Source organism: Mirounga leonina, unplaced genomic scaffold (genome assembly GCF_011800145.1).
Source record: "Mirounga leonina isolate KUSES-001 unplaced genomic scaffold, KU_Mleo_1.0 Mir_114, whole genome shotgun sequence".
NCBI lineage: Eukaryota > Metazoa > Chordata > Mammalia > Carnivora > Phocidae > Mirounga > Mirounga leonina.
Window position 1 is genome coordinate 53,342,119 of NW_023270265.1, and position 26,926 is coordinate 53,369,044.

The window sequence follows — 26,926 nt, forward strand, 5'->3', positions numbered from 1 at the left end:
TCCATCCCTGGAAGGCTCCGTCCACCCCAGGAGGGCCCTGTCCACCCTGGGAGAGCCCCGTCCACACCTAGGAGGGGTTGGCTCCTGGCCTAGTGGTGCATTCCCACACTCCCACTCCGGTGCCCACACTCATGGCTCTTGGTCCCGGGACATCTTGATTGCTGGTCACCAACAAACTGCTCCTTCTTACTTCTTTCCGCTCCCTGTTTTGGGGGCTCCTGCCTCATCCCCAACCCTGTGTTGTGTTTTGCACTGCCGAGAGGAGAGTCCTCACAGGGGTGCACAGGCCCCAAAGGCTCCATGCTGACCTTGGACTTGCTTTTCTGGGAGGGTCTGGGCATCCCTCAGTGGGGGGCCCGCCTGCCACTGGACCCGGATCTGCTGGAGGGCTAGGGCTGCTGTCTTCCTTCCCTCTGGTCCGGGCCCCTCCCAGCCCCTCGGTGGCCTAGTGCCCGTGGAGAGGGGGGGCCGGAAGGCGTGCTCCTGGAGGAGATGCTCCCCCCACGGCCAGCCCCTTATCCTGTCTCTGCTCTCCTGAGTAAGGTTTTAGGGGAAATTTATGGAAAGTTAATGGAGTTTACTGATGTTCTTTGATCTGAGGAAGGGGAAGGAAGGAAATGCATCTCTGATGAGGGAACTGATGTGCCCCGGCAGAGGCTCCCCTCCCCGTGGCTGCGCCTGGCCTCCACGCCCTGCCTGTGGGGCAGACAGGCCTGATGGAGTGCGAGAAGCAAGATTGGTTTTCCGAGGGCACCGGGCCCTCTGCGCTCCGCTAAATCACACCGTCTGCTCTGCCGGCAGTAACGACCCACTCCCCTCGGCGGCACCTGCAGCCCCGCGGGACGCAGTGATGTGCGGCCCGGCGGCGGCGGGGGCCGGCGGTGAAGGTGAAGCTGTCATATCGATCTTTTTAGCACTAAAATATGAGCCACTTTACTCCGCTCCCCGCTGCTGTGATGTGAAAAATAATAACTCGGATCCAAATTAAAAATATTGATCTCTGGAAGGTGCTGAAAGTAAATAAACACCTCCCGAAGTTTTCGGGTCAGCCGAGAAACGGTCTCAGCAATAAATGTGTCGGCACGTCAGGGTCCAGGGTTCTTGATCTGTTTTTTCTTTGAATTGATTTTTCATTATTTACTTCCTAAAAGTGTTGAAATTTGGTCTTCCACTGTTAAATCCCAGTGTTTGGGCAAATTATTTCTTTGGGGCTTATGAGGTGCTCCTGATCCACTCGCTCATTGATTGATTGATTTTTGACTCAATAAGCTTGCAGTCCCTGCCTTATTTAGGGCTTCTATCATAATTTTTTATACATTTAGGCTTGACTTTTTTATTTGCCTCTAACAGATGAGGTGGCGTGGGGCTATTGAGTGGGGGAGGACAGTTGCCACAAGGTTAATTTTATCTGGCTCCGTGCGTTCTGAGGAGACGCTGGCGGGTGTGTCCAGGCCGCGGGTGTGCCCGGCCACAGCAGACCCTCCCAACCTCTGTAAACCCCTGTACCTACAGGGCTACGAGCCCAGGGGTGCACCAGTGGCCTGCGGCCGAGCCAGGTGTGGTGGGCAGGCTGGAGTCTCAGGTGCTGTGGTTCTTGGTGGGCATGGGGGAACTGTGTGCCTCTGGAGGAAAGGCTTTCAGGAGCCCCCAAAACTCTGGCCTGGTCCCCGTGGCCACACAGTGTGGATCCACATGGCCTCCCAGGAGAATGGGAGGTGTGGGTGCCAGGGGCAGCTGGGGAAGGACACAGGAAATGGGGGGATGGCCATTTCTGGGGGGCTGTTTGTGGGAAGACTTAGGACTTAACACAGGGCTCATGGCCAACAGCACGTCTTGCTGCCCCAGGAGTCAGGGTTCCCTGTGACCCATTTCCCACTCACTGGTGTCCGGAATGACAAGCAGCCAGGCACAGAGGACCCCGGGCTGGACCCTGGGGGTGGCAGGAAGAAGGGGTCCTGTCCCTGGGACTCTCAGGGGATGCCAGCCATCCCTGCCCGGGTCTGCACTTTGTGTGCCCCACATCGTCCTCCAGGAGGGCCCAGCATGCACCTGCTTGGCGCCCTGCTCCTGAGCCATGAGAAGCAGCGGCCCAATGTTTTCCGCACATGCTGTCTGTTGTTAATGCTGCGAGGTCGTAGCAAGGGGCTTGCAGGGCCTGGGCTGGCTCTGGTCGGCGCGCTCAACAGAAGGCCTCCCACCAGACCTGCATGTGACCCGTGATCCCCACCGGATGGAGGAGGCAGAGGCTCCTCTGTGGTCACACAGATTGGAACCCAGGGCAGAGAGACTCCTTCTGTGCCTCACACAAGGGCCTGGGGTTCTGATCGACTGAAGTCAGAACAGGTCCAGGAGGTGGACGGACATTTCTGAGGCAGGCTGGTATGCCGACAGGAAGGAAGGCCGCCAGCCGGGGCACAGACGGGCCTGTCTGGGAGGGATGGGGGTTGTGGAGGAAGGAACTGCTTTTCTCCAACCTGATTCAGGAGCAGGGGTGGAATGAGGTGGACGTGGTAAGGGCCAACCAACTGGCGGGATGGAGGGGTCCCTGTGTGGCATATTGGCCCTGTTGGGAATGTCTCCCTGCTCTAGGGTTTTGGGCAGGAGGTAGGAGGAGCCCCATCCTCCTGGAGACATGGCCAGCTCCCCAGGCACTGAGATGACCACTCCCCAGCAGAGAGCTTGTCTCTGAGTGCCAGATATCCATGAGTGTCCAGTCCTAGAGTCCTGTTTTCTGACCATATGCCATTTTCTGGCATTTCTCTTTGCTCTGGATACTGTGTCTGCCTCTAGGGACGTTTCAGACAAGAACACATGTTTTAGAAGGATGGCGCACCCTCTAAACGCACATGGGACGCTTGCTGCCTGCATTAAGAAGTTTCAGAGTGCTGCCACTCCATTTCCTCCCCAGGGACCAAGAGAGGGTTGTCCCAGGGCGGCCGCTATGGGAATGCCAAGGCCAGGGTCCTGTTTGTGCTTCAGCTGATGCAGAGCGTTGAGACCATGAGTTGGCCTCCTTCTTAAGAACCGGGGTCTGCTCTTCTCAGCAGAGGGCATGGGCTGGCTTCCCAGGCATGAAGGTGACTTAAAGCCTTTCTGTTTGGCTGCAGGAACGTGGGTGGTGTGCTCTTTGTGCAGGGCTGGTGCCAGTGGGTGGTCGCACCTGACCTCTGCCTTGGGAGCCCACACTCTAGGCTGATGGGCACAGAGAGGGCCTCCATTAAGGCCTGGGGCCTCCGCCAGGACAAGGAGGAGCTGAGAAAGGCACCTCAGATCATCACGTCATACACATTAAGTACATACAGTTCTAAAAAAGAGAGTTCCCTTAGGGGTGCTTGGGTGGCTCAGTTAAGCATCTGACTCTTGGTTTTTGGCTCAGGTCATTATCTCAGGGTCATGAGATCAAGCCCTGTGTTGGGCTCTGTGCTCAGCAGGGAGTCTGCTTCTCTCCCTCACCTTCTGCCCTTCCCCTGGCTCGAGTGTGCACATGCGCCTTCTCTCTCTCTCTCTCTCTCTCTCTCTCTCAAATAAAAGAGTTCCCTTAGAAGAATCCAGAACTGGAAAGGCAAAGAGCTGCCATGGTCTCAGCTTCGGGGGCTGGTGTGGTCATCCAGCTGTGGATTGTGTGCAGAGGTCCTCTTCCTCCGTGAGGAAGGCGGGGCCCTGGTCAGCAGCATGCTGATAAATCCATATGGAGTGTGTCCTCAGCGATGATTCAGAAAGTTGAGTTTTGAAGGACAACCGTGTTCAGATTCGGCCAAAATCTGGAACTGCAGCCCCACGTCAGCAGTGAGCTGAGACATATATAGGTTCACTCCCTCTGCAAATCTCGGTCAGGCCCTGTCCTGTGCACACATGTTCTGCACTGTGGTAGGCATGGCAGAAATAGGGCAGGGGCTCGTTTCCTCCTGAGAGAGGGCACCTGAGGGTAGGCGTGGAACCTAGGGCACCAAGAAATTGGGTCACCTGGCCACCTCTGTGCCCACATGGCCTGCCCAGACTCTCAGCTCCCAGTGGGCCAGCTGGTCCTTAGCTTCATTTCATCATGGGAAGCGGGAGGAGGGAAGTCCAGCAGCTCCCTCCCACGGCCGGGTGGGGCACAGCACGGTCCTGTGCTGGCAGCTGGGCTCCACACAGCATGGCACACAATGCACAACACCTAATGGCACCCACCGCACACAACACCCTCGTGCTCCTTGTCCTGGAGTGTACAGACTCCGGGGAGCCAGTGCTTACACATGACACTCAACCATGACCCGTGGGGTGTCCCATGTGACCACGCTACACGTGACATGACACACCCTCAAGTTCTCTGCCCCCGTGGAGCATGTAGACTCAGGGCAAAAGTCCACAAGTGTGCAGTTTCCAAGTGTGAAGAGCACCCCAGGGGCCTAATGGATATGGGAGTCATGAACAGGCTGCTCTGAGGAGGTGATGTTTCATCTGAACCTGAAGGATGAGCAGGAGTGACCCATGGAAGGAAGGACGAGAAAGCATTCCAGGTTGGGCACTGGTGTGTGCATGGAGGCTGCAGTAGACACGGATCTGCACCTCCTGGGCCCCTTTGTGGATGGCCTGCTGCCAGCTGTGGAGCACATGATTCTGGACAGCTCCCCCCTCACCTGCCACCCCCAAGGCCATGCCCTACCTGGTGGGGGCATAAAGACCCAGCTGCAGGGCAACTCTGAAGGAAGACAGGGAAGGGCAAGTTCTAGCCAAAGGAGTTAGAACCCAAGTGGCACCCTCTTTCCAGTGTAGCACTGGAAATGACAGATGACGGATAAGAACAATGTCCTCAACATCTGGCATCCAGAAATTACCACATGGAATTCCCACTAGGCCAGTCTGTAAGCTTGCAAACAGGGAAAAATGAAAAGAGCATGTCAGATATGTAAGATCTGAAAAAATTATGTCCCCAGCACCCTTTGTCAAGAAGCTCTGTCATGAGGTAGTATATCCAAAAAATGTGGGCACAGGATCCAGGAAACATCTGAAGCAGAGGGGATTTGAACATAGGAGCTCCCTTGACATATGTAGCAGAGAGTTCACACATGCATGGGGGTCATCTCCACCATGACCAGAAGTCTGCAGAGGGCTTTACTCTGCTTCTTGGACACGATGCCCTTTCCATCCAGCTCTGGAAACACCAGTGTGTGCTCCTGTGTGTGAGGCCTGAGCCCCAACTCTCAAGGGAATCCCCAGGTCAGGAATGAAGATAGAGCCCAGGAGGGTAACCATGTACTAGGCAGGTGAGCAGTTAAGGAAGCTGGTTCAGCTTCTAAGAGAATTCTCCAAGAAGGTGCAACTGATAGGTTTTCTGATGTGCTGAGACATCCTGAGATGAGATGTACAGAGTGTGTGGATGAATGATGATAACATACATAAAGAACTTGGTTAATGTAAAAAGAAGGCAATAATGAACTGCAGGAAAAACAAACAGCTGTTGAAGAAAGGAAAGGCAGTCACAATATTCTATTATGAAGAACGTTTCTAAAGTTATGGTGATACACTGATTATTAATTCAAGTAAAAGTGTGTTTATATCTGGAGGATGGGGGATCAGGGATGCATGTGTGTGACATGTGAGTGAAGAGGAAAGGCAGTGTAAGGGAATTAAATCATTCTCTTCCACAGTTAATGTTAAAAACTAGAAAATCAGGAAGTAACAAAACAAGTTTTAGTGATATGGAGGTAAATACCAAAAGAAAATAAGTAAAAGAAAGTAATTTTCTCTGGGGAAGAGAAAATTGAAAGGATCAGGGAACTGCTGTTTTTCATAATAAGCCTTGAAGAACTGTGATTTTTAGTTTTCTTTTTATCCACTTAAAAAGAAAGAAAAAAAACTTAGAGGTCAGAGATTCCTTCTCTTCATGATGACCTCAAAGAAGACTTCTGGCAAGAGGAGGAGGTGGTGAGAGGGAGGTGGCATGTGGATCTGTGAGGAGTGGGCAGGAGTAGTTCAGCCAGCTGAGCCCAGGCTGTCAGAAAGATTGGCAGCGACAGAAGAGGCTCGAACCCTGATGACCTTTTGAGCATCAGGCAAAGGATTTGAAGGAGATTAGATGGTCAATGGGGAGCCATTGCACTTAGGGGAAAAGAAGTGAGGTTATCAGAGCTGTGGAAAGACAGAGAAGGGTAGATGGGTTGTTCCAGATTTAAAAGACCATTAGATCTAGCTTTGACGTTCTTGTCGAAATAAGTACAGGGTGGACTCTGCTTCCTTCTTCTAAGCACGAACCATCCAGGGGGTGTGCCCTCATGAACACTAAAGAGAAGTAGGACCAAACCCACAGGGTGGAAGATAGTGCAGATTTCTGTATCTCAGCTGGGTGAGGAAGCTAGACAGAACGGACCTGTCCTAGAGTAAAACTCGCGTTTCTCCCCTACGTATGCCCTTTCGCTCCAGCCAAATCACACTGTGCCCCCAAATGCGTGTCTGCACCCCCTTGTGCTATACTTTTAAAAACACAGTCCAGAGCCTAGTATAAATTGTTTAAAGATTAAGATCAGTTTTACTGAGTTGACTACATTGAAAGTAATGAGAACAAGTCTCCTTTAGGAGAAAAAAAATGCAGAGTGAAGTGCTTACGTGAATAGTCAGAAGGGATTGGCTAATGTAAAAGTATATTATTTATATTTTAACAATCTGGTCATGTAGTTTATAAGTTGGCTTATAAGCTATCAGCTTATAAATGATTCAGTTGGAATTTGAAATTTAAATAACATTACCATTTATAACAGCATCAAAATATGAAATATTTAGGAATAAATTAGGCCAAAGATATGCAAGACCTGTGTACTGAACACTACAACACATCCCTGAGAGAAATCGAAGAAAATCTAAATAAATGGAGAGATATACCCTGTTCAAGGGTTGGAGAACTCAGTACTATTTAGATGTTACTTTTCCCCACATTGATGTAGATACCAGTTGAAATCTGAGCAGACCTTTTTTTGGTGGAAGTTGAGAAACTGGTTCTAAAATTTAGGGGGACATATAAAGGATTTTGATTAGCCAAAGTGAGGGTTACACTGTCTGATTAAGACTTATTATAAATCTGTAATCGTCAAGACAGAGTAGCACTGATGTAAACCCACATAAACAGGCCGTGGGCCAGAGTGGAGAGCCCAGGAGTAGGCCATCACTGGATTTGACAGGGTGTCGGGCAGCCCAGGGTGTGTGTGGGGGGCGAGCTTTTCAGAAGTGGAACTATGACAATTAGATGGCCGCGTGTAAAAAAGTCAGCCCTTATTTCACAGCTTATGAAAACTTAATTCTAAACAGATGATAGACCTAGTGTGAGAGCTAAAACTATAAACTCCTACAAGAACACATAGTAGAAAATCTTAGTGACCTCAGCTTTGCTAAAGATTCCTTAAATATGACACAAAAACCATAAACTATTATGAAAGAAAAGTTAATCTGTTGCAGTTCATCAAAATGAAAAAACATGTTCTTCAAAAGACACAAAACCAGGCAATTCACAGCCAGAGAGAAAATGTTTGCAAATTATATCTGACAAAGGAGTTTTATCTGGAGTACTACGTATAAAGAACTCTTATAACTTAGTGCTAGCCAGACAAACAACTGAATTTTTGAAAGATCTGAACAGACACTTCACCACGTAAGATATGAAAACTGCAAACAGGCACATGAAAAGGTCCGCAACACCGTTAGTTATTAGAGCAAGGCAGTGGAAGGCCGTGTTGTTCATCGCAGGTCACAAACTCAGTATGCAGTGCTGGGGAGGCCGTGGAAGAGCTGGGGCTCGGCTGGGGCTGGGGAGGAAATGTGGGTCCCAGCCACATGGGAAAACACTGTAGCAGTTTCTTAGAGAGTTAAAATACATCGACCGCGTGACCCGGCCCGGCCCGTCTGCTCCCAGGAGTCTGCGTGAGAGAAGTGAAGGAACCTGTCCAGCAAGGACGAGTACCCACGTGAGAACACCCACCCGTAGGCCAGTGGACAAGCTGCCGTCCTGCTCAGCAGTCGGAAATGGGCTGAATAGCACAGAGATCGTTCTGCAGGATTCCACTGATATGATGCTCTTGAAAACCAAACTAATCTGTACAAAGCAGATCAGTGGTTTCCAGGGACAGGGACGCCAGGAGCCATGGACGTGTTGGCGCTCCTGACCGTGGTGACAGCCTCCCGGCTGTGTGGACACAGCAGACCTCATCTGCGAGCACACGGACGACCTGTGCCATTTTGTGAACGCCAGCCGTGCACCGATAACACCACCACGAGGTCTGGCCAGGCGGTGGATGGCCGGGTGGCCGGACATCAGAGGGTTTAGCTGGAAAGGGAAATGTCTACATCACAAGCTGACTTCACATAAAGGCTACGGGCAGATACTCCTCGTGTCTTACGATTAAGGAACAGAACATTCCAGGAGAAGCAGCAGCAGAGGGTGAATTACCGCCTGGTTCATATACACGCTGTGCAGATACTATCAGTATGAAATTGAAAAGGTGTTCTTGAGGTTAAATAAAGCCGTATTGACTGTGAATGGAAGGGTGACTTCAGTCCACTTCTGGGTACTTGAGGCAGGCAGGTGCAGTCTTCCAGCTCACAGCTGGCCATCAGCTCACCTTTTGAAATGCCTGCACATGCCGGGTGTCACAGCAAGACTGCACGTGATTCCCTAAGGAAGGGCCTCCGAGCGGCTGGGCAGTCCCTTGTCCTTTTCCCAGAGCCCTGCCTGGGTCAGATCTGAGCGGGTGGCCAGTGTGTCTGGCTCCCCGCAGGGCTCAGGCAGCATGAGCCTGGGGGTCCCCGCCCATGCAAGCAGCCCGTTCCTCCGTGCACGCCTGGCTTTCCCCGGTGGGAATCCAGAGCAGGCGCCTCGTGGCCGGCCGATCCATCAGGCGCAGACAGGCGTGATCGAGGGCCGTGTCACACGCGGCCCAGGAAACAAATACGCCGCTCGAAATGTATTGGTGAACAAACTGAAAAATTGTAAAGCTCTTAAGGACTTTCCTGCTTGTTAGCATTTTTTGACAGAAAATCAGTGAAGCAGTGAACATAACAAAATAGTCACGGGTGATTCACAGTCTGGCTTGTCCCGCTCACTTGGCCTCGAGCGACGTTTCAGTCCGGGAGCCCGGGAGCAGCTTCCTCTCCGGCAGGTCCGTGGGCTCCTCGGTGCCCTTGCCTCTGCTCGCGCCGGCCGTGGCCTCCTTGCAGGTCCGTGTTCACTGCCCCAGCGGGGACGAGAGCAACATCCTGCACACGGGTTTTCCCAGAGGCCCAGAGTGCATGAGAGTCACGCTCTGGAGGAGTCGCGGGCCCAGGGAGGAGAAAGGGGCTTGACTGCCCTGCGCTCCGAGGCGGGCAGGACTCTGCCCTGCAGCACCTGGCGAGGCCTTCCCAGCGGGTGGCGCCCATTCGTTATGCTCAGGCTGATGGAGGTCCGGACCAGCCCTCTGGGTTGACGGTTCAGGGCGGGGTCGGCGGGGCGCCAGTCGCTGTCCCGTCCTGAGGGGGGCGAGAGGCAGGTTTTCCCGAGAGGGGTTGCGGGCGTCTCGTGCCTGGCTGCTCGAGCATAAGTGCATTTGGCCCCTGACGGCTGGTGTCCTCGGCACCGGGTCCCAGGAGGTGGTGGCCCCTGGTGGCGTTGTCGGCCCGTCTGCTGGTCCCGTTGGTGAATCCTGCTGCCCACATGTGCAAACACACGGTGGCCGCGGGTTTCCCGCGTCAGCAGGGAATGTGCCCGGCAGGTGATGTGTTCGGATCGCATCCTTTTTGGATTTATTAGACTTGCTCCCGTCCACACCGTGCTGCTTCCTGTTTGCTGTGTTGATGGATGTGTCGGCGTGGGGGTCCCACGTCCTCTGCCATGAGGCGGGGGCCGTCGCTCGCAGGCTGCTGCGGCTCGAGGGCCCAGCACCCCAGGGCCACGTGGCCTCCCGCGGATCCCCACGATGGGCCCCTTGAGCACCAGGCCCCTCAGCTGGGCTAGGCCATGACGCAGTGTTCCTTGTGGATTTTCCAATGTTTTCAAAAAAGGCTGACGAAGCAGACCCGGTTTCCTGTCACCCGGGACACATCCTCCGGAATCGCTCACGTCTTGAGGGGACACGTGCCTCTAGAATGCAGGAAAACTGCCTCTGAGGTGCGTGAAAATACCCTTTGAAAAGTCAGCTTATTCCACATTTCTTCCTCTATTTTGTATTTGTAACCTTTCAGGAGATCTGATTCTTAATTATCACAAAGAAAAGTAGCATTGAGATTTGGGGTTTCTTGCGTTGTGTGTAATGGTTTTCCTCGTTGGAAAGGAAGAATGTCATAACCATGTTATTCCCTTACCACATTTGCCTTAAAATCAAATCATCGTACGCCTCTTTTTTGTTCACTGTTCTCCTCCATGTTGTGATTAGTCGTTCATGCATCATTGATTCTTACCTAGTGTCTCGTCTGTGAACGTGGGAAATCGTTCATACTCGGGGCGTTTGTGTCTCCAGCGCCCAGAGGTGCAGTCGGCCCCACGATCTGCTGGCAGGGCCTCCGGTGCGTGGACGTGGCTCCACGCGGGAGGCGGGTAGCGGATAAGGCCTTTTCCACGTGCATGTGACGAGGTGCAGTCCTGCAACTGCACACCCCCTCCCCGGCAGGAGACACGAAGTCTGGACAAGTGAAGCACCCAAAACGCGTCAGTAGAAGGCGGGTAGGCGGAGCCCCAGCCCGTGGGACGGCTGTCCTGCCCCTCTGGCCACCCTCTGCAGGGACCCAAGTCTCCGGTGGTCCGAGAAAACCCTGAAGGGTTGGCCGCAAGCGCTGAAACATCTTTCAAGCGGAAATTGTTACACTTTGCTCTTCATCTTGAAATTAACGTTGGCTTGTCAATTTTTATTGCGCCTCTAATGGATGAGGTCCTGCCGTTGCAGCTGTCCCCTGGGCCCGCGAGTGCTGGGGTGCAGGCCGTCCACAGCGCGTGCCCCGCTGCACAGGATCAGGTGGAGAAGTGCCTGGGCCGGAGCGCTGGTCCCACAACCTGGCAGCCCCGTGTCCCGGCGCCGGCGCCTCGGTGAAGGGTCCAGGCGATCCACAGATGACTAGGTTTCGTCTTCTTTCTCTTCGTCCCCGCCCAGCCCCGCGGCTCGGAACACAAATGCGGGTTCAGCTTTCCCAGCGGGGGCCAGACCTGCCGGTGCTGGGCGAGGCCCAGGTTTTGTTGGGCGGTGGAGCTGTCTGATCTGTTTTATGAGACCCGGTGATGCAACGATGTGACCGAGCGCATCTCTGGCTCACGATGGCAGGCGTTTCCACGGTGAGCCGCCGTGACTGAGCCACAGCCCCTCTCGGGTTAGAGCTGGTCTATTTAATCAATGTTGGCTGTTCTTCCAGCCACCATAATTATTTAAAGGGTTTTCGAAAGAGAGAGAACAAATCGAATCAGACCATAACTATTGTACTCCTTCCGGAGCTGACTGTATTTTTAGAAATGTGGGCCTCATTCAGAGTCTCCCCGTTTTCATGTGTTATCCCAGTAACTGAGTTTGTAGCTGGAATTAAATTTATCAAATTGCGTTATCCTCTTTAGAAATTGGATAGGTGCCCTGGCAGGGCGAGGCAGAGGTAATCTACTTTGCTAAAGCCTCCAGTCCCCACGCAACAGGAGCGAGGAGGCACAGCGGTCTTCCTGTCACCGTGGACACCATGTAATTTCTCCTCAATCCCTTGTGCAAATAATGACATTTGAATCGAGCATTAACAGGCTTAATTACTTTAAAATTGTCATTTTAATTTACACTGATATAGTATTGATCACACAAGCAGAGATTAAGCTGTTCAGTGGAGCGGATGATGGGGAATTAAACATTAAGGGTCCTCGAGGGGCCGAGTGCCGCCCAGCGAGAGCCGGAAGAGGGATGGCATTTCTCGGTAATGAACTGGCGGCATGCGGGGACATGAATCTCGGGCTCTTGGAAAAGGGGAAATAATGGGGTTTGGGAAGCGTCCGCAGGTTATTCATTCGCTGCCATGCACCAATTCTCCGGTGATTCATCCGCCTTACCAACATTTATTTATCCAGCAAATTCTGAGCGTTGACCTTTTTGCTAAGTACATTGAACAGAAGTTTGAGTGCAGATTTTTCAGGTGTAACTTTTGTAAGTATTTGTTATTTTTCCTTATTTCTAGGTAACATCAAACAAAATTATTCAGTTTTTCTAAGGCACTGGCGTCGGTGGGCCCTTTGGGGCGGCCGTATGCCGGGAGCAGGAGGTGGGGGGCCGGGCCACACCTCACTTCACTCCTGAAAAATTCCAAAGGCAAATCCCAGGCTTATGTGTGGCCAGGCCCTTCTTTAGACAGAGTGACACGGGACTTACATTTCCGCCTCTCTTGAGTTCCCCTTCAGCGTCTCCTGCCAACACCGGGCAGAGCCTGCCCGAGAGTGTGCCCAGGCTATGGGTGGGGCACGTGGGCACCCACAGCACGCTTCTGGCTCCTATCACAGTGCATTGGATCTTTTCACCTCAAACCGTCTTACTCTGTGGGGCTGACATAATAAAAACGTAGGTGATTGATTTTATCGCTCAGCAGGGAATGATGAAATTCTTGATCACTGTCCATAATGGCTTTATTTTAAATGGCGGCTGGAGATTTAATTATAACACGATCGGGAAAATGAAAACATGCTGGTGTTTCTCCTCGAGTGGAACGCGGATCTGTACCCAGTCTTCGGAGGACCTGCCATTTCTCTTCCCTGAGACTTGAAAGCGTGGTGTCCATTTTACTCATTGTTCAGTAGCTCCGTCGTCCGTGTCCCTTGTGATTCCCGTTCTCCTTTGAAAACAGCTGTGCTCAGATGCAGCCGCACCAAGACTCACTGGGCACCTGCTCTTCGCTCGGATCGTTCTGCAAACCTGACCATGATCTCCCTGGTGATAGCCAGGGAGGCTGAGATGCAAGATGGCCCAGAGTACGTGGTCCTGGGCGAGCAGGAGAGTGGGCACCACGCTCCCAAGGCGCTCCCGTCTGCTGCCCTTGCAGGTTCATGTGCGGGGAAACGGACCTGCATTTTTTCCTAACCTTGTGCTTTTAGACCTGCCAGCACATCTTCACGGAGGATGAGAGGGAGCCTCGGTGACCTCTGTTGTATAAAGTAGAAATAGCGATTCCCACGGAGGACATTCCTGGGGACAGATGGCCGTGCTCGGTCCGGCTCAGCCTTTTCCTTGGAAGCAGGGCGACAGTGACAGCCGGCCGCTCTCAGATGCTGGCGGGCTTCAGGCAGAGTGTTGTGGCCGTGACAGGAGATGGATGAGCGTGGGGGGTGTGGCCCGGCCCATTGGCCGGCACCTGGAGTTCCCAGGCAGGAGTGTGGGCCTTGGGCACTCGAGACGATCAGGACAGGGAAGTTAGGGTCCTGGCCTTCTAGAGCAGCCTTGTGCAGCCTCCTCGCCTGCTGCGGGCGGGCGTGCCGTGCACAGGGCCCTTTCCTCAGTCACTGGGCCTGGCTCTCCGTGCCTGCCCCGCGCCCGGTCAGGCGTGGTTCCCGACGTGGCCGGCCGCATGCTGCGCCCGGTCAGGTCATTCCCTGCTGAGCGATAAAATCAATCACCTACGCACCACCCTGCACGTGGTTCCCGACGTGGCCGGCCGCATGCTGCGGACCACACGTGGCTCCAGTCACACTCTGCACACGTGGCTGGTTTCCACGCAGGAAGGCCTGCCCTCTGTGTCCCTGAGCACCGTGCCCCCCTTCCCGTCCGCACAGCCCGGTGCTTGTGCTCTTGCTCCCCTGTTTCTGTCCCAGCGGTGCCTGCCGCCCCGCAGCCTCTCTGGCCCTGGCCCCTGAGCCCTGCTGCGTCTCTGGACCTGCATCGGCAAGTCCCCAGGCTCCCAAATCCTTCCTGGAGAAGCCCTGCTCCTCTCCGATCTGTCTTCTGCCAGCCCTGGGCCACGGGGCCCCCGTGTCCCCTGCTGGCCCGCCCCGTGCATCAGACTCGCCCACCACGCTGTGTGCGTGCCAGGCCCTCCTGGCCGGCTGTCGTTCCCGCCAGCGCAGCTCAGTGACCCTGGACCGCCGGACGCTGTGGGTCTGTGGTCACTGAGGAGGCCCATGCAGGGAGGGGCCTCACACTGGCGGTGTGGGACTCACGTCCCACTGGCCTTCTAGAGGGTTCCAGCAGGTGTGTGCCCAGCTGTCGGTTTTTCCTGGTGCGGAGTCTCCCCACAGCAGACGCACGTGCCAGCATGTCCCTGTTTTTGTGGAGGAGACCCTGGACGCCACAGCTGCCGTCAGTCTGACTGTCCTGGGGACACCCGGGTCTCTCCCTTCCTGTCTCAGGGAAGTGACGCAGCTCTTCCGGTGGTCAGGCTGCAGCGCCCGCGGCGGGGGGTGCACGCAGGGGCCAGGCTGGGCGCCACTGCTCCGTGGGCTTTGTCCACAGGTGTGATTCATATCAAGGCCATTAGTGGGGGAGAGCTTTTCCCGTAAGGGCCTCCGTGATTTGGCCTCAGAAGAGAGAGAGGGAGACGAGGCCCGTCTTTCAGATTGTGGGAAGTCCGAGTGGCTGCGGGGCGCGCTGGATCTGGCTCCTTCACCTGCCTCTTCCTGGTGGGGCCGCGGGAGCGCATGGTGGCGGGTGCTCACTTAGGGCTCTTGGCGTGCCGTGGCCTCCGCCTGGCCGGCGGAGGGGCGTCCGACTCACCCAGGGAGGGGCCTGAGCGGTGTTTGAACAGTGAGGCTTCGGCCTCTCTGCCGTGGGAGCAGAAAGCCTCCCGTGGCTGGCACGCCCATCCCGACTGTGCCTTTCCCCCCAGGGTCAGCCTGGGCATGGTTGAAGCTGTCCGCGCCTCGTGTACCGGGGTAAGAGGAAACAGTCGAGGCATCGCCTCACAGGAACAGTCGTTACCATCGAACTGTTAGAGCCTCGTCCTGGGTGCTCTGAGCGACCCTGGGAAGCATGATTATCTTCCCATGTCCCGTGTGCAGCGGCCCCGTGACTGACGGGGGCCCCCAGACCATGAGGAGGCCGTCGCCAGGTGGGAGCCCCGTGCTGCGGCCCCAGGACCTGCCCACCCAGGAGAGGACTCAGTGGAAGAAGGCGGGGTGACCATCAGGGCCGCGCATATCGATGTAGAGGGCGATCAGGTAAATGCTGGGTTTTAACACTTAAGAAAGGTGTTCTGAGAGCTGACGGACCCTAATCTGGGGAGGGGACACAGCAGGAGAGCTACATGTTCGAGTGGTTTCTCTGACAGACACAGGGTTCTGTTATCCCTCGTGACCTTCATGTGCAAAGAATTGGGTAGTTAGCCCCATTTTACAGAAGGGGGAACTGAGGCTCTACTGACGTATGAACCACACACACAAGCCAGAAGGAAACACTGCAACAAGCCGCGGAGACGAAAGGATGGGGAGCAAGGCCTGATGCACGTGAGGTCGGAGCCCGAGGACGCAGCTGAGACATGAACCAGAACTCTTGTTTGTTTTAAGAAGTCATTTTTGATGAGATAATAAATGACAATTTTCCAGTGTGTGCAAGACCTCAGCACACAGATTCGAGAGTCCTGATGAGCCAGAGAGACGAGAGTAACTCTGAGCACGACCAGAGACGCGCAGGACATTCACAAGCCGTGATGGGGAAGGAGGTGCAGCACCGAGAAAGACCGCAGTTAAGCAGACGGCAGACACAGCGGCCCCGGGGGCTGTGGACTTCTGCATCCAGTGGACATGCCTGCCGGGAACTGGGGCCGTGCGCGTGTGGGTTCAAACGGAGCCATAAAGGATGCGTTGCCGGCAGACCCACACAGGAGGCGGCGAGTCCTGGAGGATCTTCATGCAGACGGAGAAGCGTCCAGGCTTGCAGGACGGAGGCCAGAGCAGTGGTGGGGAGACAGAGACCCACGCGAGCACGGGGCACACGGAAGGGAGGGGGTCGGCACTTGGCCGGCGCTGTGCCAGTCCCCGCCAGTCCCCGCCAGTCTGCATTCCCAGGGCTTTGTGACGTGGAAAACAGTAAAAATGACGAGGTCTGCGAGACTCCAAATCTCGGCCCGGTGGGAGGGCATACCCTTTGCAGAATGCAACAGCTGTTCAGCATTTCTGTGCAACAGGGACGGAGTTAAATTATTTGGAACAGGAGTAGATGGCATTCGCAATATAATTGAAATTTAAAAATCAATTAAGTCTTTCAGTAGCATTTTATATGCCCCAAGCTTCCCTAATGGCAGAAGGTATTCTGTAAACAGCTTGCGTTTGACTCTTAAAGTGCATTTGACTTTAATTATCCTCTGTCCATAATGCACATAACCGATTTCTCCAGAACGCTGTAAGGGTGAAATTGTAATTGAAAAGCTAATGATTTTTGAAGAGAAAAGATAAAAGTCAGAGCTGTTTTGATTATGATGTAAATGCTCCACATAATTTAATTGGCATAAAAGTTTATTGATTTATATTTCTAATCACTTAGACATGAAAAAAATGACTTAATAAATTTTGTAATTAAAGTTGGTTATTTTAAGACTGGTGTTTTTCTTTGCTCGTTATTGAAACTTTCAGTTTGCAAAATATTATCAAAAAGTGTATCTATGTTGCAAACAAATCTCATTTTGAGAGAGAAATACAGAGGTGAGTGAATTAAAATGTGCCCTGGGGTGCTCGCTGCCATCGCGGGGACGGCTCACGGTGGCGGCTCCATCATGCACGCGGGCTTCCCTGCCCGCCTCCCTTCCCCCCAAGTAAGACGGCACGAGGAGTCGACTGCCCTTTCCCGCCTGTTGTGGGGCATTAGCTTGTGAAACCTGTTCCATCGGGAGAGTCCGTAGGATTTCCCTTTTGGAAAGGAAGGTCTGAGTGTGCTGGGCCTGTAGGAGCCTGGCCTGGCAGCGTCCTCAGAGCACTCTGCGCGCATCCGAAGTGGGCGGCACGTCCCCAGCACCACGGCCCATCGGGTGCAGGCGGCAGGGAGGAGAAGCAGGACATGGGCTTTTCCACATCTCCTGCAGCCTCCAGCCGCTCTCGGGCACCTCTACCTTCCTGGGATGCTGCCACTCCACGGCTCAGGGGTGGGGCTGCCCGTCTCTCACGTGTGAGGAGCCTCGGGAGCCAGAATTTCTTCCATGTTGACCGTTCGATATGGCAGCGCACATCACCTCTGACCTCTGAGTGTGGAGGCGGGGGGTCGGTCCCCGTGCTCCCTCCTCCCCTCTCCCCTCCGAGATACCACCTGCCCCTGGTCCCCACACTGACCACTCTGTGCCACACCGTGTCCCACTGACCACCCCATGTCCCCCCTGATCCCTGGGTCCCCACTGACCTCCACGTCTCCACAACTTCTCCTTGTCCTCACTGACCCCCACTTGGCAGTCTCTGTGTTGACTCTTTCACCTGCTCCCAGTCCCTCCCTAATGGTGGTCCTGGGTCCAGTCATCGGCCCCGTCCTTTGCTCTGGTCTAGTCCCTCCTTGGCAAGCTCAGCATCTGTGGAGTTGGCCGTCCACATGTCATGCACCCCCATTTACATCTGCTCCCCAACCTCTGTCCTGGACTGCAGATCCGAGTGTCCAGCTGTCTTCTCATGTCGGCCGTGGAGTCCAGCCATTGCAAGCTGGACACCTTCTCTGCAGAGACCCCATCTCAGGCGCCTGCCCTGCCCCGGCTCCCTGGCGGACACCCTGGCCTTGCCCTGGGGTGCCTCCCCATGCTTGCACCACTGTGCCAGGGCTTCCTGGGGATGGAGCCTCTGTGGTCAGAAGCTGGCCCTTTGTGTGAAGCACTGTCACTGTCCCCCACGCTTCAGGCCATTCAGTCCTCGGGACCTTTCGGTCGCCCAAGACCGTGCGGCAGAGAAGGTGCCGTCCGTGCAGGGACTGGGTGCCTGAGTGGACGCCTGAGTCCGCTCAAGGGCCGCTGCCTTGCCTCCCAGGTCAGCTGCGCTGCCAAGTGTCCCCTGCATGCAGGGCTCGGGCATTACCCTCGCTGTGCCTTCTGCGCCCTCACCCCGCGCCCTCCAGGCGGCCCATCTCGTCACGTTGCACCAGCTCCTTGCGGTGGTCGTAGGAAAGGCCAACAGGCGTATTAATCGGGGGGGATTTATCGTACCCACACGAGATATTAACAGCGTGAAGCATTTAGCCTCCTGTCAGGATGACTTGTGCTCCACCTGGCCCCTCACTGGACGGCCTAATTGGGGACACTCCCGGCAGGGGCTGTGACAGGGCTCAGCACCCAGTGCTCAGCATGCCAGCTCCCATGGTGCAAGCTTTATAAAACGCTCTTTAATTCAGGAGCAGAATATCGTTACCTCCGTAAGTAGATGAACACAATGGACAACCAATTTAATTAACTTCTAATGCTGGCTGTTGGACGGCAGACAAGATGAAATTATCCATGCATCTCTCGAGCGGGCAGCCAGCCTGGAGAGGGGCTTGCAGTGAGGGTCAGACGGGGGGACACCTTTGTGCCGTCATTTCATGTTTAGCCCCAGGAGCTGAAATTGGAAAGTCAGGACTTTGTACGTAAGTCAGCTCTCATTTGAGAGGGTTACAAAGCCGCTTTGAGAGAGGACAGCACTCGTGACAGTGACGTGCTAAGTGCAGCCGTTCCCACATGCTGCCCTCCTGGGTGAGGCTGGGGGACGTGGGCAGTGATGCCCCCCACCCAATTAGAGCAGCTGTCCACCAGTTTATTATACAGGAAGAGATCAGTGAAGCTGTATGTTGATTTAAACAAAAGCTTTGTTTCATTTATTATTGTTTATAATCTAATGAATGTTATAGTAGCTTTGCTTTGATTTATTACTCAATCTATTAAATTGTTGTAAAACCAGGAGCATGGGCTTGCTCGTGAAAGAGCTGTTCGCCTTGTTGATAAAAACTGTGATTTTTTGCAGCCTTGCTCAGCTTCTTGGAGGCAGTGGAAGCGATGCGTTAGGTTGTCCTTTGAAACCAGAGTAAACAGTCCTGTGTGTTGGGTCTTGAACTGCTCAGCAGTCAGTCCTGCAGGTGCATCTCTGCATCCCTGTCCTTAGCCAGGTGTTGTGGGGTTGCTGGTGTGCGCCAGGTGTTGAGCTGGGGACTCGGGTGACGAGAACACCAACCAGGAGCTTCCCACCCCTCCTGGGAAGGAAACAAGCAAGCAGCCAGAATGAGCAGCCCTGCGACAGGGTGGGTGTGTGCTGGGGTCACCAGGGCTCTGCTTGAGCAGTCAGGGAGGGCTGCTCAAAGGAGGCAGCCTTTCCTTGGAGACCTGCAGTGGTAGAGGGTCGTGTGTGAGAAGCTGAAATGGGGACGGCAAAGCAGGTAAAGGCCCTGACGATGGCAGAGCTCAGCCTTTTCCCGGCGCGAGTGCCCGTGTGGCCGGGGCTGGGTGATCTGGAGTGGGGCCTGGAAACGCGCAGGAGCGGGCCGGGGGGGACCCATATGCTGGCTGTGACCGAGGAGCAGAGTAATGGGGTCAGATTCTAGTCTTAAAAGGCCACCCGGCGCCAGGTGAAGAGTCTGAGGGGGCCGCAGCAGCGTGGGGCCGGGAGAACGGAGGGAAGTGCAGGGTTGAAGGTAGCGTGTGGATTTCACGGACAGAAAGGATGTGTGCGGGAGAGACATGGTGGCGGGGAAGCAGCTGGAGGATCCAGAGCGACCCTCAGTTTCCAGGGGGCAGGAGGTTGAGTGGTACATTACTGTCCCAAGTCGGGAGAGACTGGGCTCCACATGAGAAGTCCACGTGGGAGTCCGCCCCTGACCCCGAGGCCGGCCTTCGAGGGGAGGCCCAGTGCTGTGCATGTGGGAGCTGCCCGCTGGAAGATGGGAGGGGTGAGGCCCCCACAACGGGGAGGAGGGAGAAGGCTTCACGGGGACCCCAAGCAGACGCCATGTGCCGTCACCTGGAGGAGGAGGACGGGTGCCCAGAGGGGCGGACCCTAGTCCTGAAACCTGGAACTAAAGGAGGAGGGAAGGGCAGGTGATCTCTGCTGCTGAGAATGCAGGGGTCGTGAAAAGTGTCCTCTGCATTTGTGAGTGGAGGGCTACTGAAGACTTGGCAGAGAATCATCTCCCTGGGGTGCCGAGAGCAGAGACAAGGTTGGGAACTAAAACTGCTAAACACGGTATCAGGAGCAGACTCCAACAACGTGTGAAAACACGCATCATGGGCCTGCCAGGTGGATGCCAGGAATGCAGGGAAAATCTCTGAAAGTGACTCACCACTTAGACCAGAAACGCCCTGCGCTCATCTCTCACTTCGTCCTGGCCAGCGCTTCTCTCTTGGCCGAGGTGCCATGTTGACGCAGTGCCCCAGGGCTCAGCCCTCAGATGAGACGCCCTCCCTCGGCGTTCCCACTGCTGCTGGTATCGACCTTCACAGACAGCTCAAATGTCCCTTCCTACTCAGACGTTGACCCTGAACCTCAGACCCGCCAGCCTTCTGCCTGTGGGGCGTCCCCATGTGGACGCCCCACAGGCACGTCCATGCGGCAGTTTCATCCCGGTTACTGGTTTCCCACCAGAGCCCACTCCTCTTGGAAAAACTGCCCGCTCCAGTTTCTTTCACCAAGGCTTGGGTCATCTTTGACCTCACTGTTTTTACTTACCCTGCTTCACGTCGATCAGAAGGTCACGTTTCAGGCACGTCCGCGGCTGCCCTCCCCACAAGCCGTGTCCTCAGAACCAGGCCCTGTCGTTCCACGTGGAGCCAGAACACCTGGCGTTGCAACAAAACAGAACAAACAAGGAGAGAAAAGGTAAAGATTGTGAGGAAGAAACGAACCTGAACAAATAGTCCTTGCTCACAAATCATCAGAGAGAATCCGTGATTGTTGGAACGGAAAGGAAACTGAGCAATGTTGCTGAATAAAAGATTAATACACAACAGCTAATAGCATTGCTATTCACCGGCAGCAAATGGTTCTAAACCAAGGGTAGTTTCAAAAATTACATTTTCTAAAAGCAACAGAAACTGAAAGATAACTAAGGGTAAATCTAACAAAAGATTTTCAAGACTTTTACGGAGAAAATTGTGGAACTTTATTAGAAAACATTTTAAAAGATCTCAAATATATGGTTAAAGATGTATCATGTTTATGGGAAGGAAAGCTGAATATCCTAAAAATGTCCCCTCCGCCTCCAGTCTCTGTCATCCAAACCCCAGCAGGATGTTCTGGGCGTAATCCAGCAGCTATTCTGAAGTGTCATATGGAAATACAAAGGGCCCCACATAACAAAAGCACTTGTGAGGAAAAATAAAATGAGGCACTTCATTAGTAAATATCAAGACTTATTATAAAGCTAAAATAGGAAAAAATTGTTACTAGAAATAGATCAGTTGGGCAGAATCAAGAACTCGTGAACAGACCCCCACATTGGTGCACAGATGGAATATGAGAGTGACGATGACAATCATGGGGAGACCAATCGGTTTCCACAGAGAATGAGATAGCTCTAGATTCTACCTTGTGCCACACCCACTAACAAGTCTCTGTTACCCTAAAATCTTAGATGGGTGAAATACACTGTTACTGCTTTTACATGAGAATATAGAGAATGTCACTGTGGAGTCAAGTTAGGGAACTATTTCTAAATAAGACATAAAGGCATAAAGCATAAAGGAATGTATTGATTAATGATTAATTTGATTTTTTTTTTGAGGGAGAATGGGGGGAGGGGCATAGGGAGAGGGAGAGAGAACCTCAAGCAAGCTCCACACTCAGCACAGAGCCCAAGGGGGGTCTCGGTCTCATGACCCTGAGATCATGACATGAGCCGAAATTAAGAGTCGGATGCTGAAACTGACTTGAGCCATCCAGGAGCCCTGACTAATTTGACTACTTTAAAAATAAAAACTTTTCATTTAATGAAAGATGCCATAAAAAGATAAGCTAAAGAGGGAGAAATTCTTTTTTTTTTTTTTTTAAAGATTTTATTTATTTACTTGAGACAGAGAGAATGAGAGAGAGAGAGCACATGAGAGGGAGGAGGGTCAGAGGGAGAAGCAGACTCCCTGCTGAGCAGGGAGCCCGATGCGGGACTCGATCCCGGGACTCCGGGATCATGACCTGAGCCGAAGGCAGTTGCTTAACCAACTGAGCCACCCAGGCGCCCCAAGAGGGAGAAATTCTTTGTAATGCAACTAATAGATGAAGAGATAATATCAAATTATATTTAAAAATTAAAGATCTTGTAAAATGAGAAAAAGACAAATCGAAGATATGAATAAGGAGTTCACAGGAGAAATCTAAATTGTCAATAGTCTTAAAAAAGCGAGGCTCAACTATGATGGTATAATGAAAATGCAGATCAAAACAACAGTGACATGTGATGTGTGTCGTTTCACGATCCAGCTGGCCAAGACCGCAGTCTGCTGACACCAGGTTTTGGCCAGGGATGTGGAGCGGCAGGCCCTGCCCGCAGTGCCCGAGAGGTCTGGGTCATCAGGCAAGCTGAGGACCCCTGCACTGCAGATGCACAGACACTGTGACCCAGAAGCTCAGTCTCGTGCATATGCACGTTTAATACATACGTGCACCTTGTGTGTCTGTCCCTGCAAGCATGTTCACCGTAGCGTCAGTTGTAATGGTGAAAACATTGGAGACAGGCTTTATCTCCAGTGGAGAATGGATAAAAATTGCAGGATTTTTATATATTAGATTGTTACGGAGCATTAAAAGTGAGCTAAAGTTACATGTCTGAATATGGAGCATCTCTAAAACAGAACTTTGAATGGAAAAAAACCAAGTTCCTGAGGAGAGAGTAGGTAAGGTGGCATTGATGAAGAAGCCGAGAGCCCTGAGCTTCGGACCTTGATCACCACCGTTCAAGATGGCGGCTGCCTGCGGGGAGAGGCCAGTGGCACAGGGCATAGTAGACTCCTCTCAAGTCCCCGTGTCCCCGTCGTGCCTGTGTGCACCTGCCCTAACCCCACCCCCACCCCCCAGGTAACCGCTGCTCTGGATTTTATGTTTATGATTTTATTCCTTTTTTGGTATAATCTTAACATCACATTTTTTTATTTCAGCTCCTTTTGATTAGGTTTTTGTTACCTTGGCCAAGTGAAGTTTTAGGAACTTCCTCTTTCTCAGCCTTGTGAAGTCCATCTAGATTTGGGGTGTGATTTATTTTCCATGCTGTATCATGTGGCATCATAGGAGTATTTCAGATTTTATTGACCCACCTTCGTGTGGTGAAGCGTTAGTTCATCAGTGTGTCTGGAAGTCTCCCGCTTCTCGGAGGGTGAGCGCCACGTGTCCCCTCACTGAATATGGGAACTTGTAGGACACACCCGTCTCCCCGTCGCGTCTGTCCTCCGAGCTCAGGGGTTACTGCAGATCTGGACGAGGGGACAGGGTCCAGAGAGTGGACTCGCGGCCGACTGCCTGTCCCGATGCGTGTCTCGGGGGCTGCGCAAGTGAAACCTCTCTGGCATCTAAGCCTCGAGCTCAGACAGGGGCGTGTGTGCAGCTTCCCTTCTTACCGGCAGCTTCTCCTGCTCAGTGCTCACCACATACTCATGGGTGAGGCCCCTGCCATCACACCCGCATCCTCCACACTGTCTGCCCGCGCGGGACAGAGTGGGCCACGGACCAGGGGCTACATCACACTCATTCATTCATTCACGTCTGTTAGTTCTAACTTAGAACAACTAAGTTGTTCTGATTTGTTGCAAACTTGAAGATTATCGACAGTATCTCATGAAATTCTTTTTCCTGTTCTTAGATCCACTTATTTTTTTTTAAGATTTTATTTATTTATTTGAGAGAGAGAGAGCGTGTGCACAAGCAGGGGGTGCGGCAGAGGCAGAGGGAGAAGCAGACTCACCACTGAGCAGGGAGCCCGACGTGGGGCTCGATCCCAGGACCCTGGGATCATGACCTGAGCCGAAGGCAGATGCTTAACTGATTGAGCCACCCAGGTGCCCCCATTTATTTTATTTTTAAAAAATAACAAGCAGGAAAAAAAAATAATAATAACAAGCAGAAGACACTTTGTAGAGACAGCAAAGTATGCCATCTTGGAGGAGCAGGGGCTCACTGAGGCCTGCGTGGCATTTGTGAAGTGCAGCCGCCCTTCATGGCGGGTAGGGAATTGCTGTGCCGGAATCCCGGCCCGCATGCCCCTGCCCAGTGCAGACCCCGCAGCTGGCTTCCTGGGCCCCCCCACTCCCCCCCACCAGCCCTGTCCCCTGGGAGAGGCGGCCCTGGGTCCGGTCCTGGTGACTGCTGGAGGGGCTGTCGGGAGGCAGCTGCCAACACTGATGAGGACGTGGGGCACCTGCTACCCCTTGGGGTCACACTTGAGATGCTTTTCCGTGGTGTCTGCAGAAGAATGTGTCCCCAAGAGCCTCTCACTGCTGTCGCTCTGACTTGAGCCTTAGGAATGTTCTTTGTTTTGTGGAAAAGTGAGCCGGATGCAGCAGGCCTGCAGGTTAATGATATGTACTTTGGCTGCTAACCTAATTGCAGGGATGATAAATTACTGGCCCTCTGATTTGTTTGCAAATAAAAACTGATGGAGGCCTTTCTAACGAGTCACTTTGTGTTCTTTCCTGGTTGGCTTCTGCCCAGGCCCAGGTCACCCCCAGCCCAGTGCAGGCAGCTCCGCAGGAGAAGTGGGAGCACTCGACAAATACACGTCTTCCCTGGGGCTGTGTAGGGGTGGTCTGCTCCCATCATCACCCTGAGTCAGCTGTGTTTGGGGGGTGGGGGGCTTCCTGGCATCTGAGTTCAAGTCCAGAAAGCAAATGACCAGATGCATCACCTTAGCAGAGTCCAGTTGAGCTGAGAACTGGTTTTATAGTATTTGCACCCCGAGCCAGCTGCTGAGCCGTGGCGGGGGTGGGGGGGTGGGTTCCATCCATTGTGGGCAGCGGTTCATGCAGACACCCAGGTGGATGGCAGCCAGGAGTGCTGGGCCATACCCTGTCTCAGAGACACATCACTTGCCACGTTCCGTTGAACACAGGAGCTGGGGTCTCTGTTCCTGGTCCACCCCCATCCCGTACTGCAGAGCCCCGGGGGCTTGGCTCTCTGGGGGAGACGCTGGCTCCCCACCCCCACCCCGCACCGTCCGGCTGTGCTTCGAGGCCAGCCCCACGCGGGCGGATCTGAGGCTCCCACCTTGCGTTTGCTGCTCTGACAAAAGAACAGCATCGACTGGATTGCATCTCACTAATGGAGAATTAATTGCCACCCTTGACAGTTAGGTTTATAAATATGTAAAAAGTATTTTAATTGTTTTTAGTAAAACAGGCAAGCAGTCAATATTCTCAGACGTGACGAGCACAGTGCTGACAGGTGCTGTGGTCAGAAGGCCCGGTGAGCGCAGGGCTCCCGTCCGCAGGCCTGGGTGTGCTTTTTTGTGGACGTTGCCGTGTCCTGTGACAGATGCATGCCCTAAACCATATTGATAGAGTAGGTTAAACATTGAAAAAGTTAGCTTGAACTTTGACTTTAAATATTCATTAGAGCTAATTATGGATTTTCTGACTCCATGAATTAGAGTTTCTATACCTGCATTGGCAATTTGTTTTCCATTTATTTATTATAAACTTCTTAATACTGTATTGGCTTTATCATGCTTAACAAGGCAGTAGTACAGGTTTGCCACGACATTTATTTACTGACACTTTCTCAGAGTGCCCTTTCCACCTGAATCAGATGCAGCACAGCCCGTCAGAGGCTCATGTCCACGGAGTAGCCGCTGCTGGAGCTCTGTCTCCCCAGGTCCCTTGTGGGGGTGACCAGGTTCAGCAAAAGAATAAAATATATGTATATAGACACATACATATCTATGTCTGTATGTACATGAATACACATTCAAACTGTGTGTGCACATGTATGCATGTAAATGTACATGCACGCACACACACCAGAGACAAACGCATACACACATGCATGTGCATGCACATACACATGGATATTCATATGTATATCTACACGGGTATATACATACACACATACACAGATGCATAGACGCACATGCATGTGCACACAGATAAATGCACATACACGTGCATTGCACACATACAGACACGTAGACGGATATACACACATGGACAAACAAGTACATATATTACATGCACACACGTACATATACACGCACGCATATACACAGACACACACGTACAGAGATACACACATGGACACACGTATGGATATTACAGGCACGTGAATACATGTGCGTGGTTATACACACATACACACGTACGCACACACACACATTACACCCACTCACACAGGAATGTACGTATCCATATATATGTTCACAGGCACATAAAAAACACCAAGTTGGAATTCAGATAAACAGCAGGTAACTTTAGTGCCAGGCGTCCCGGGCAGCCCTCCTCTGGTGGTCACCACGCGCCCCTCGTCTGGCCTCTGCAGCTTTGCCCTTCCTGACTGGACCCCGATGCCCAGAACCGTCCGCCCGTGGCTGGGGCGGGGGCCTGGCGGCTCTGGGGGCGGTGGTTTTGCAGCCCCATGGGGAGGAGGAGGACGCGGTGGGCAGAGAAGGCAGGCGTGGCGTGCAGCCCGAGCGAGGCCGGAGCCAGGCGCTGAGCCCTTCCCGCGGACCCCGCCGCCCGCAGCCCAGGGCAGGCGGCTGGAGTGCGCGCCCCGGCCGGGCGAAGGGCCTATCTGGGGGGACAGGTGTGGCTCACGGCTCATCCCAGGGACCGTGAGTAGGCCCTGAGGAGTGAGCTCTCGTCTCCGCAAGAGCGTGTGGTTCCTCCCTTAAAGCCGCGCTCAAACTGCCCCCAGTGCTGGTCTCTCACTCGGTTTCTCTTTTTGCTCTGCAGGCATTAGGAAGCTTTTATTTTCTTCATGAGTCCTTAAAAAACATCTACCAGTTTGACTTTAAAGGTAAGACCTTTCTGGGCTCCCCCGCCCGGCGTCCCTGTGAGAGGGTCTCAGCCACTAACCAGGGGCCTTCCGTGCAAACCTGGTGCTCAAGGCCCTCTGGATTCCAGGGGCATTCCTGACCGGGACCCC

General features: G+C 53.4%; 1 protein-coding gene across 1 annotated transcript in view; it reads left to right on the forward strand.

Moving 5' to 3' along the window:
- INPP5A (inositol polyphosphate-5-phosphatase A) overlaps nucleotides 1-26,926 on the forward strand; it is a 170,914-nt gene that overhangs the window by 79,829 nt on the left and 64,159 nt on the right. Inside the window, exon 5 of the mRNA XM_034986502.1 lies at nucleotides 26,734-26,797. Coding sequence (XP_034842393.1) covers nucleotides 26,734-26,797 — 64 coding nt within the window. The remainder of the gene's footprint in view (nucleotides 1-26,733; nucleotides 26,798-26,926) is intronic.